Source organism: Arvicanthis niloticus, chromosome 1, assembly GCF_011762505.2.
Source record: "Arvicanthis niloticus isolate mArvNil1 chromosome 1, mArvNil1.pat.X, whole genome shotgun sequence".
NCBI lineage: Eukaryota > Metazoa > Chordata > Mammalia > Rodentia > Muridae > Arvicanthis > Arvicanthis niloticus.
In genome coordinates this window covers 42,506,293-42,519,154 of record NC_047658.1, presented here as the reverse complement: position 1 = coordinate 42,519,154, position 12,862 = coordinate 42,506,293, and the positions used below count along the sequence as shown (strand labels likewise).

At 40.7% G+C, this 12,862-nt stretch overlaps 1 protein-coding gene across 1 annotated transcript in view; it reads left to right on the top strand.

Annotated features, from left to right (window-relative positions):
* The window catches only part of LOC117723786 (uncharacterized), a 72,985-nt gene extending 63,532 nt beyond the window's left edge, over window positions 1-9,453 (top strand). The window contains exons 2-3 of the mRNA XM_076935773.1: window positions 2,879-3,053; window positions 8,812-9,453. Coding sequence (XP_076791888.1) covers window positions 2,879-3,053; window positions 8,812-9,029 — 393 coding nt within the window. The 3' untranslated portion in view covers window positions 9,030-9,453. The remainder of the gene's footprint in view (window positions 1-2,878; window positions 3,054-8,811) is intronic.
* Window positions 9,454-12,862: the final 3,409 nt, after the last annotated feature.

The window sequence follows — 12,862 nt, the reverse complement described above, 5'->3', positions numbered from 1 at the left end:
TAAAGATAAAATTCTATTTATGATATGCATTTATTTTACTCCATAATGAACAATTATGTGCCATTATGTGCACACACATGGACACACACACACACACACACACACACACACACACACTTAAAACAAGGCAATGTGGTGCATGCTTTAATCCCAGCAGAGAGATCTCTGAGTTAGAGGCCTGGTCTACAGAGTGAAATCCAGGATAGCTAGGACTACACAGAGAAACTCTGTCTAGAAAAACCCAAACCCTAACCAGTCCAAAACAACTCCCCCCAAAAACCCAACAACAACAACAACAACAACAACAACAACAACCCAAACAAAAACCTCAAGGTTCTCACTATGTATCCCTGGCTGACCTGAAACTTGAGACTTAGACCAAGCTGACCTTGAACTCACAGAGATCCACCTGCCTCAGCTTTCTAAGTGCTGGGATAAAAGACATGCACCACCCCACCATGCTCAGCAAACAATATACATACATACATACATACATACATACATACATACATATATTCATACATACATACACACGGTCTAGAATGCTTCTGTCTCCACACACCACACTTCTGGGAATGCACCCAATGGGATGAGGTCGAGTCTAAGGCAAATGAAGGAAAGATTTATTCATTAATTTTGAGCCTGGAAACAGAGTGATCTAGAGGGAGGGATTTTACTTTTGAATGGACATGCTTATATTTAACTACCCAATGTGCTTGCCTAGCAGAGCTTTTTAAAAGTTTAACTTAATTTTATTATTTTATGTGTATGAATGTTTTGTCTGCATGTATGTCTACGAACTATATGTGTGCCTGGTCCTCTTAGAGGTCTGAAGAGTGCTTCAGATTTCTTGGAACTGGAGTTATGTACGGTTGTGAACTGCTAAGTGGGTCCTTTGAATTGAACCCAGATTTGCTGGGAGAATATGGCTGCTGTTAACTGTTAGGCAATCTGTCCAGCCCACATAGCTTTTATTAAAAAAAAAAAAAAAAAAAAAAAAAAAAAAAAAAAAAAAAAAAAAAAAAAAAAAAACTACTTTGATTCTTGATCTTTGTCAGTTTTCTTTTCTTTTCTTTTTCTTGTTTTTGTAGACAGGGTTTCTCTGTATAGCGCTGGCTGTCCTGAAACTCACACTGTAGACCAATTGATCTTTGTCAGTTAAAGAGTCAAATCCACTTCTCTTACCAAGAAGGGGCCCAAAGTTTCAGTCTCTATATTTTGTACAGAATACAGTTTATTAAAAAAAAAAAAAAAAAAACCAACCAACCAACTAACCAACCAACCAAACCAATACCAACCCCCTTAACACTATCTTCTGACTATGGAGAGCACAGTGCATCAGTTGAGTTGAATGGGGATCAGCTTAATTCCAGGGGGATTTCCTTCTCATTTGTTTTTAGACAGGGTCTCACTATGTTGTCTTGATTGGCCTGCAACTTGCTTCGTAGACCAGGCTGACTTTGAGCTCACAGGGGTCTGGTAGCCTCTGCCTAAGTGCTGAGACTAAAGGTCTGCACTACCTGGCAAGGAGGACATCTTTATAATTCATTCCAGTGACGCACTGAGCAAGACCATACTGCTGTTTGTCAAGGGTGGCAGGGAAAGGGCACGTAGATTGTACTAAAGCCACTCAAATCATTGTTTTCCAACAGGGATTGCACAAATGCAAGCACCTGGGAAACTTTTTAAAATATCTGCGTCACAATTATCCAAGAAATGCCTTCCTTTGCAGACACACACATGCCATTTACAACTCTAATTTCTTCTCTTTCTTAGAAATGAGACACCGTAGCCATGTTATTCTGAGATGAGAGTGGTCACTGGGAGAGCAGAATTGCTTGCTGTTTCATTGTCTCCTTTGAAACTCAGCAAACCACAATATCACGTCTTTAAGTAACATTCTAACATGTGAAGATAAAAATGAGCACTGGGAACAGTAGTGGTGCAGAAAATAGTCCAAAACTCACTCACATGTCTAAATTATTTTCCTTTTTTAATAAATGGTATTTATTATGTCAGGTAATATTTATATAGCAGATTATCAATTTCTTACTTGCTTATTGAATTTACTTAAATTCTTTCTTCTGTGGTGTGTGTGTGTGTGTGTGTGTACATACTATGGTGATGCACATGTGTAGGTCAGAGGACACTTGAAGCCTATGCCATAGGGATCCACACATCAAGTTTGGGGCCAAGTGCCTTTACCACAAAGCCATCTTGCCAGCTCATCTTTATATTTTGATATTTTGAAATTACAAGGTATTCAAAATGTTAAAGCAGCTATTTAGAAACTATTTTGTTATACAGATTGATAAATATGAGAAGTTGGTTCTGTTCGTAGTTTTAGTCATATGTCGGGATGATGACAATGGAAGATGCCTTCTAGGATTATAGTTTCTAGCAGTCACCAGGTGATTGCTGGGGACATGGCTCAGTAGCAAAGCTCTTACCAAGCGCCCCCCCCCCCCCAAATTACCTGGAGAGCTCATAGACCCAAGAGTCACTCTAGAATATTCCTATTTGCATTTTGTACATTTCCCATTTGATCTGAGTCTGAGTGGCTAGTAACCATGAGGGTAGGCAGCCAGCCACTATGTTGCTCCAGCTTGTCAATCACAGGTACCCATTTGAGGATTCAAGAGGGAAGAGATTCCCTCTGTGGACAAGTACCATTCAGGGTTAATGATTAGGGTGCTCATATTTGCACTGGGGAATAGTGGGGAGAATCATATTGTTGTTCCTTGATTGGATGAAATATCTTCCATCTTTTTGGCAAGATGTACTCATCCCTAAATACTTTGAAGATGACCTGCTTCATGAGTTACTATAGCTAATGACACAGCGCAGGTGTCATTCTTTCCTTATTCCTAACTCACAGATGAAGAAACCAAATGTCTTACAGCCAAAACAGCTCACAATGGGCTTCCAAGGGAGTAATTGGCAGAAGAGAGAACTGAAGCAGCATGGAAAGCAAGGTGTGGTGGCTTACATCTGCAAGTGTAGCACTCAGGAGGCAGCGTCTGGAACATCAGCACAAATTCAAGGCTATCGCAGTGAGTTCGATGCCAGGTAGGGATGCATAGCAAGATTCTGTCACTAACTAACTAACTAACTAACTAACCAACTATTGAACAAACTAAAACAGGACTAAATCGGATGTAGTGGTGCATGCATCAGTTGATTGAGGTAGAAGGATCTCAAATTTAAGGTTAGCCCGTATACCTTGGAACACTCTTTTCTCAAAACCTTAAGAGAAAGTAAAGCATGATGATGATGATATGATTCCAATGATTTCATTCTCTTTCTGCAACACACATACCACACAAACACATACCCCATAATCATTGACAAAACAGATGTCATATATTGCTCTATAAAAGATTCAACATGATCAACGAAAATTCAAATTACATTGGCAAATACAGTAAATACGAAGCAAACGAGATATGACAATAAGGAAAAGAACACTGGGTACAAATTGTATCCTCAAAGCTTTATTATCTTGTCAGTTGTAATGAACTTGACTCTAAACTTCTGAAGGGGAGGCAGGCTTTAAGGGCTGCATGTGACATCCTTATTGACAAGTCTAGCACATGCAAAGAAGATGCAACCATTTGCATTCCCATAATAGAGTTATGGTAGAAACCCTAAGATCCTTGTCTTGATTTCCAGTTCTACAGTGTCCTCTTGTGACTATTGAGGATGGCTATGGTGGTGCTCAAGGACGTACTTGCATCTGTGAGACGGGGAAAGCAGGATGCCAGCCAGTAACACTCTGTTGATCCAAGGCAACGTACCGGAGTTGTAAATCTGGAGTCAGGTTCTCTATCATTTAATCCCTTCTGATGCTAAGGAATTAAATGCTTGTCACAATACCAAATTGCTTGTCACAATACCAGAGACAGATAAGTTTGTCATTAAAACCATAACACCAGGCTGATCATAATACTTCAGATACATTTTTTTTTATTAGATATTTTATTTACACTTCAGATGCCATCCCCTTTCCCCATTCCCCCCCACCCCCCTTAGAAAACCCCTATCACATGCCCCCTTTTCCTTTTTGCATTTATACATTTTTTTTAAATAATGTTAATCATAAGCGTTATAAGTTTGGAATTGTTCAATCAGAGGTGTAACCCACTGACCGACCTAGATATAACAACTATCTTTGACTGGTGGAGATACATGAATATCTGCCTCCCTGTCTCCCCCCTCTTTCTCTCTTTCATCACCTAGCTTCTCCTATCCTTCTTCTCCTCCTCTTCTTACTCCTTTTCTTGCTCTCAGTACTCCACCTACCTTAGCTCCTCCTACACATCACCCTTCCTGTTAAAATGAAACTTTTCTCTCAAAATACAATTAGAGCATAATTATGCCAATTTGTACCAGTGAGGTACAAGATAGTCCTAATACCCAGTCCATCATTTTGTTGACTAACCAGAACCTCTGTCATCTATCCTAACTAAAACATTTAGTTCTGAACCTGGCTTTAGGATGAATGTCAGCTGACTACCATCCACTCAAATCTTTTCTCTTACGGTAAATAGCTATAAGTTTTCAACCCCGTCAGAAATCCAGAATGACTGAGTTAACTATAATTGTGGGAAGCACAAAGCATAGCTTCTAAAACTTAGCCAATTTATAGAGACCTCTGAACACCTGAAAAGCCCCTATACTACCGAACGTTGGAGCATCAAATCTTCAGCCTTCTGGCCCAGAATCATCTGACAGACCTTGGTGATGCAGGATTATTAAGGACTGATTACTCTGTCTAGGCAGATATAATCAGTCGACTATTCTGCATGTGTGTCCTTTTCTGGACAGTAATTTGTCTGTAGATGGAGAGAGGCAATTCTTGCCTAGTGGCTGTTACCACACAACTGGAGTAACTCCAAGGATGCTCAATTTCTTCTTAGAATCCACGACAGGAAGCTGTCAGGAGCAGACAGGTCTCTAATCAATATGAACATTAATATATAAATATTTGTAGCATCAGTTCTATGGACTTCTGATGTTTTGAAAACCAACTATCTATGTAAGGTAACCTGGACTGTTTTCTGTTAACTCCTCTCGGCTATTTCTAAGTAAAATATGGAAAGCACCCTAACAATAAACTCAAAAATATGAATTTGCTATAGTCCCTTAACTCATAGGTTAACCATCCCAAATCAGTTAAAAAAGTTAAAAAAGGGCTGGGTCTAGGTATTGTATTCCTAAATGTGTTATACAGGCACAATGCCCATGAGTGTATCAATATTCATCTCATTTTTATATTAATAAGAGGCTCGTACCAATGAAAACCTTAAATTTGAGATCAAAGTAAATTTTGTACCATTTAAGAATTTATAACTTCATCTTGATAATAAGTATATAGATTTCTACCAGTAGGTTATGGCTATGCAGTAAGTCCTAGCTAATCCCCCCTGTTCCAACAAAACCACTACTTGTCCCTAGAAAGACAGACCATTATTAACCACATTAGTCCCCAAGCTCAGGGAATAGGGGCGCTGACTCTTCTTTAACTTCTTCAAGCTGATTAAGGGCGTTGAGATTTTAGAAGAGGGGTGGGGGGGAGAGTAAGTTGATAAGCCTCTGATGCTGTGTCTTCACTGAATCCAGATGGAATTCCAGGACATCAGAGGTTTGGGCAGGTCTGCTCAGTTTGCTTGATGAGTAGATACACCAAGGCTGTGTATTCTGCAATATACAATTCTCAGAACAAGTTTTAGTATCAAGAAAAAAGAAAAAAAAAAATTTTCCACCCCCAGGGGGCTGACATTTTTTTTTAAAGATGTTGGTTCTGAAGACTTTTTTTTTTCCCGCTTCTTAAAATTGGTTGTAGTATTTACGTTTCAGATTTTATCCCCTTAGCCTACTTCCTCCCACCACCCAGAAACCTATCCCATCCCCCTCCTCATGCTTCTATGAGGCAGTGACCACACCTACCCCCCTCACTATCCCCTCCCCGCCCTCACATCCCCCCCCCACTGTGTGTTCATTCATTCATTTTTCATTCATTTTTTTTATGGGACCAAGAAACTCCTCTCCCACCTATGTCTGACAGGGCCATTCTCCCCTACATATACCTCTGGAGTCTTGGGTCCCTCTCTATGTGTTCCCAGGCTGGTGGTTTAGACCCTTGGGGGCTCTGGTTGTTTGGTATTGTTGCTTTCCACCTGGGGTCAATAACTCTTTCTGCTCCTTCAGTCCTCTCACTAAGTTCTCCATTGGGAAACCCCTGATCATATCAGTGGTTAATTGTGAACATTGTCCTCTGAGTGTTTTAGTCTTTGGCTGACCTCTAAGGAGACAGCTATATCATGTTCCTCACATTATGCACTTCCAGCCATCCACAACAGTGTTTAGATTAGGTGACTGTACATGGGGTGAATACCCAGGTGGAAAGGTCTCCTGATGGCCCCTCCTTCAGTTTCTGTTCCATGTTTTGTTTCCCTATTTGCTCCCTTGAGCATTTTTATTTATCGTTCTAAGTAGAACTGAGGCATCCCCTCTTGGTCTTCCTTCTTCATGAGCTTCATGTGGTCTGTGGGTTGAGTCTTCACTAATCCAAGCTTTTGGGCTAACATCCGTGGAGATATGTTTGTGTAACTCTCTTCTTTTGGGGTTTTTGGTAGATTACTTTCTTGCTTTTTCTAGGTTGTAGTTTCCCTCCTTGTGTTGGAGTTTTCCACCAATTATTCTTTGAAGTGCTGGATTTGTGTTGAGATACTGTGTAAATTTGGATTTGTCATGGAATATTTTGGTTTCTCCATCAATAATGATTGAGAGTTTTGCTGGGTATAGTAGTCTGGGCTGGCATTTGTGTTCTCTTAGGGTCTGTATGATATCGGTCCAGGATCTTCTGGCTTTTATGGTCTCTGGTGAGAAGTCTGTTATAATTCTTATAGGTCTGCCTTTATATGTTACTTTGCCTTTTTCCCTTACTGCTTTTAGTATTTTTTCTTTGTTTTGTACATTTGATGTTTTGACTATTATATGGCGGGAAGTATTTCTTTTCTGGTCTAAACTATTTGGAGTTTTGTAAGCTTCTTGTATATTTATGGACATCTCTTTCTTTAGGTTAGGGAAGTTTTCCTCTATAATTTTGTTGAGGATATTTACTGGTCCTTTTAGTTGGGAGTCTTCCCCCTCATCTATACCTATTATCCTTAGGTTTGGCCTTCTCACTGTGTCTTGGATTTCTTGTATATTTTGGGTTAGTAGCTTTTTGTATTTTGCATTTTCTTTGACAGTTGTGTCAATGTTTTCCATGGTATCTTCTGCACATGAGATTCTCTCTTCCATCTCTTGTATTCTGTTGGTGATACTTGTGTCTATGACTCCTGATCGTTTTTTTTAGGTTTTCTATCTCCAGGGTATTGTCCCTTTGTGATTTCTTTATTGTTTCTACTTCCATTTTTAGATCCTGCATGGTTCTGTTTAATTCCTTTTCCCGTTTGGTTGCATTTTCTTGCAATTCCTTAAGGGATTTTTGTGTTTCCTCTTTAAGGGTTTCTATCTGTCTACCAGTGCTCTCCTTAAGTTCTTTGAGAGTGTTATTTATGTCTTTCTTAAAGCCCTCTATCATCATCATGAGAAGTGATTTTAATTCTGATTCCTGCTTTTCTGGTGTGATGGGGTGTTCAGGGCTTGCTCTGATGGGGGAGCTGGGTTCTGATGATGCCATGTAACTTTGGTTTCTGTTGCTTACATTCTTGCTCTTGCCTTTTGCCATCTGGTTAACTCTAGTGCTGCCTGTACTTGCTGTCTCTGACTGAAGCCTGTCTTTCTAGTTATCTAGCTTGTGTCTGATCTCCTAGGGGTCCAGATGTCTCTGTGATCTTTTCCAGCTGCACTGATTATAGTGGTACCTCTAGGATGCCTCAGGATATGGTGCCTCCAAGGTAGTAGTCCAGCTACTACAGTCTGCTGTTCTGGGTGCAGTGTCTCCTCTAGAATATCTCAGGATACGTTGTCTGAAGCTCTGAGTTCATTTGTTCCTCTGTGGATCTGGATTGAGTGGAACTTCCAGTATGTCTCAGGTGGAATCCGGGGTCCACACAACAGCAGACCTGGCAGAGGTCTGATCTAGGCCTCAGATCTGAGAACTAGTTTCTAAGACACTGTCCAAGTTAGAGCCCCTGGGATCCCTGCTTCCTCTGGGTTCTTGGATGTTGGGGGCAGAGCTGCCACCCAAGATCTGCTCAGTGTTCTGGATCAGACCGGAAGGAACCAGTGTTCCGTGCCGGGAGTGATTTCCTGGGTCCTTTTGGTTCCCAGTTACTCCCTGTTTAGGGCGGGCCCTGCTGTCTGCTTACCTAAGATACTGCCTTAGTTCGAGCACCTGGAATCCCTGCTTCCTCTGGGTTCTTGGAAGTTGGGGGCAGAGCTGCCACCCACGATCTGCTCAGTGCTCTGGCCCAGACCGGAAGGCCAGATACATTTTTTTAAACCAAATGTAAGATAGAGTCTATTATACCCCTCAACACTTCAAGTCTTTTTTCAATTTTCAAATTTTGCTTAGAGGGTCAGTGCATATGGTTGGTTCAAACAGGACATGGGCGTTAGAACAGATGTTTTCAGAAGAAAAAAAAACAACAGTCTTGGAGGAACTATGGGGGAGTTGGGAGATAGAATTTAGATAGAATTTAGTTAGGAGATAGAACTTAGCCTGAGAGGGTCATCAGCTACACCCTCAGCAAGTAAGAGGAAATAAAAAAAAATCATGGAGACAAGACAATCACAAAAGAAGTATTTTTGCTAAAGGGCAAAGAAATGTCTTTCACTTATTTATTTATTTTTTTCTAGAACACCAGGAACACAAGTTTTCTTATCTGAAAATGAGTGGGTCGATGCTCTACCAATCTCGAACATCTTTCTGTTTTGAATGCTTGCAAAAGCATCAGCCAGTCAGCATTTTGATGGATTCAGAGATGGGGAAAGAAGGAACAGGGGTAATCCTCAAAGGACTGAAGCCAAGCTTCCATCTGAGAAGCAGCCAAGCAGCTTCTGAAGCAGCCCTGTGACTCACGGGATGGAGCCACGGCCACGTGCTGTGAAAATCAGCTATCCAGCTCCAAGCAGAGGCTCAGCCCAGGCTGGAAGGCACTTCCAAGGAATTCAGATCTTCTGCCAACAGGATCACTTGAGTCATCTTTCAACATCACATTCCAACCCCAGTGTTCATGCTGAGTCCTCGGGTGTTCATGGGGAAACTGGCCTGGCTTTGGCTGTCTGCAGATTCATAAGCATCAGAATGTTACCCAGACTTCCAGAAAATGTTAGCTACTTCTCACCTACCAGCAACTGCTTTTCAGGTTCTTTTAAAAACTATTCCCAGTATGGAAACATTTTCTTTTTTTCTTTCTGCTTAACCATGTTGCTTGACTAGTGTAAAAAAATAAATAAATAAACCACCCACCACCAATAAAAGCCAACAAAGCAAACCAATGCTCTATGCAAGAGTTTCTATTTTCCATCAGACCAAGTGCCACGCATGTGTCATTTTTGTGTTTTGCAAATGTTACTTTTGCAAGTGCCACCGCCTGGAGTCTGTACCCAACTGCACAGAGAGTAGCAATACAATGTGTAAATGTGTCTGACTAATTCTAGGGCTGTGTGCATGAGAGGTAACTATGTGTTGGCTTCTAGATCTATTATCACCTACTGCTCTTGTCCACACCCCCTACCTCTCCTTTCTCTCTACATCCCCCTGCCACATATATATGCATGTCCATGGATGTGCCCGTGTGTGAACATATGTGTGTGTGGAGGCCAAGGGTCAGTGTTGCTCTCCAATTGTGTTTTTATGGAAAGGTCTCTCAGCATAGTTACTGCAATCTGTTCTTGTGGCTCTGGGGAAGCTACCTCCTCATACCCAGCTGGCCACAGTAGTTGTTCCACGGTTTACAAACAGCACATAAGTACTCACTAGTATCAGTGCTAGGCCTTGGTATGGTGTTCACTAAGGGACTCAAAATCAGAAGTGAATTAAAAAGGTATATATTTAATTTGTTCCTCAGAGGAGAGTTCAGCTGTGGACTGTTTAGGGCTTACATAGTAAGTATGCCCCTGATATTTTACTTCAAAAAAATTGGTGTGCTGATTATAAAATATATTTTCTTTTTGGTTGTATTACATTTTTATTATACTATTTTGTTTTTTTTTTTTTTTTTTTCTAGATGTGGCCTCTCTCTGTGTAGACCAGGCTGGCCTGGGACTCAGAAATCCACCTGCCTCTGCCTCATGAGTATTGGGATTAAAGGCATGCACCACCACCACCTGGCATGAAATGTATTTTAAAATGTAAAGAGTGAAACAGAAAAATTAGGCATTTACCATGCTAGACAAATAAACCATTAATACCAATAGATTATAGAAACAGTCCTACCTATGCATGGCTAATTAATTTCCAACAAGGACAAAGAATAATTTTATGACAAAAAGAAAAAAAATTCTCCATAAATGTTCTATAACAAGTATGTATCCAACAGAAAACTGTAGATTATTCTATATCCAGACAATAATTACATATTGACCATGGAAAATGGTGTATTTCCAGAAATAAAGAATGAATGATAGGCAGATTTCCTAAGACAGAAATAATTAAATATAAAACAACATAAGTTAGACAGTGTGAAGAAAATGAATATGGCTTGATTTTCTCCACTTCCAGGAAAATTGGGATCATTTGGAATCTAATATTCGCAAAATGTATCCATTTTTAACCTTTCTTGAGAAGATATGGCTTAATTTATGCTCACTAAAATGGCCTCAGCTTCCTTTTCCCACTAATCTAACATTGCTCAGGGACTTTTGCATCTCAATCCCCAGATCTGTTGACTTCAGTTTCCTTGGAATATTATCTGTCTTTCTACATGCACAAAGACTTTGAGCCAATTCATTCTGTCTGAGCAATTACCTCTCCGTCTCTAAAAATCTCTACTGGGATTTCCTTGGAAATATTTCAGTGATAGCTTCATTTCGTAGACAAAGGAAGCAGAGTGAATAAAACATTTCCTGGGAATTTGACAGTCTTGGCGTTGAAAAGTTAAGCACTGAAACCATAACAGATGCAAACAAGGGAGTCTTCCTAACACCAAAGTCAGAACGTTCCCAGATCCCTGCTTGATGAGTGCTTCAGTGACAAGCTTCGTTAGAACCCATTTCCCATGCTTGGACTCTGTCTCTGTATCACCTGAACACTGCCAATTAGCTCTGGAAGGAAGCTACACTGTGAAGAGTTTTATAACGTTGGATGTGTGTGGATCTTTTCTTGCTATGATTAAAACATGACACTGTCAAGGGGAAGTAGGTTGGCAGGGAGAGGAACACTGGATGGCGGATGTCTTATCTACAATTAATTTTCTGCAAATGTGTCTACATGTCTAACAGCCATCGACAGACGATTCTCCTGCTTTATACTCACATGGTGTGATATAACTTACTAATGATGCCATTTCATTGGTATTATATTCTTTTATCCTAAAATGTGCCACAGTTTTTAAAGTTTGTAAAGTCAGAGCTTATATTGACGTTTCTCCAGCAAATGATATTATTTATGCTTCGAGAAGCTCTGTGGCATGTTAGCTTCCCATCACTGTAACAGAGAGCTGAGGTAATCAATTCACAGTTGGCTCACAGTATTGGAAGCTCCAGTCTATGCTTGGTGCATCACTGCAGAAAACACAACAAAGCCATTCCCCTTCATGCCCTGAAAGTTAAAATGAAAACAAAGCAATACTCAAGAGTCCCACAACCCACCTGGAAATACCCCAAGTACACAAGGAGTTCTCATGATGCCCTACCTCTTAAAGTTTCTACCAGTATAGACATTAACTGGGAACCAAAATGTTAACAAGGGAGCTTGTATATCTAGCACACTGATTCTTCGTGTATTCGAAGGCTGAAACCCCGTGTTCTGAGTTTGTTCTCAGAGTCCATTCCCACACTTCAAAGCACTCACCCACGCAGGTTCTGGGGTTGAAGAGCTGTTCAGTGGAATGGTTATTTCTTTGTTCCACTTCTGGGTAAGAATGGACATATGTCCCCACTTTACAACCCCTTAGGGGAAAAGCTAAGATTTTATATGGAGGGTGTTTCTGATTAGCTCACTTTTGCTGTAGAGTGGTCCACATGAACCCCAGACTGCCCCAGAGAGCCACATATGCTTTGGCCTATTTCTTCCAAGTCTGATATGCCTGTGTTTGGCAGACAGGTTTCTGCCAGCAGATTTTTGATTGTTTTCACTTTACTTTCTTTTTCCACTTTACTTCTGCTAACATAATCTCTCTCTCTCTGTCTCTCTGTCTCTCTCTGTCTCTCTGTCTCTGTCTCTCTGTCTCTGTCTCTGTCTCTGTCTCTCTCTCTCTCTCTCTCTCTCTCTCTCTCTCTCTCTCTCTCTCTCTCGTCTCCTTCCTTTCTTCATTTTCAGGCTACACACCCTGACAAGGGATCATGTGCATGGTCTCTTGTTTGGAGTATGGGCCCATGGTTCGCAGAACTTCTTTGCTGAAGTAAGTTGTAAGACTGACAGAAACTTTCAGCAATGACGTTCTGACCCATAAGAGCAGAAAGAGGTAGCAAGTTACAAGAGGGATTTCCACAGGACTTTTAGCTAAGAGAACTCTCCTGTCCTTGATGTTCCCACACCCAACTCCCACTCTAGTCAGGGATGAACTGGGTCAGTTGTGTAAAGGATAACACAGACTCTGATTTAACATGGAATTATCCATTTCCCAAACTGGTTAGCTAATGACTGTGAACAGGCCTTTTGGGCGTCAAGGGTTAGAGTGAGTGCTAGCCACTCATTATCTTATTTAAATCTGACAACAAGCTTGGATAAAGCTCCGAGAGGTTA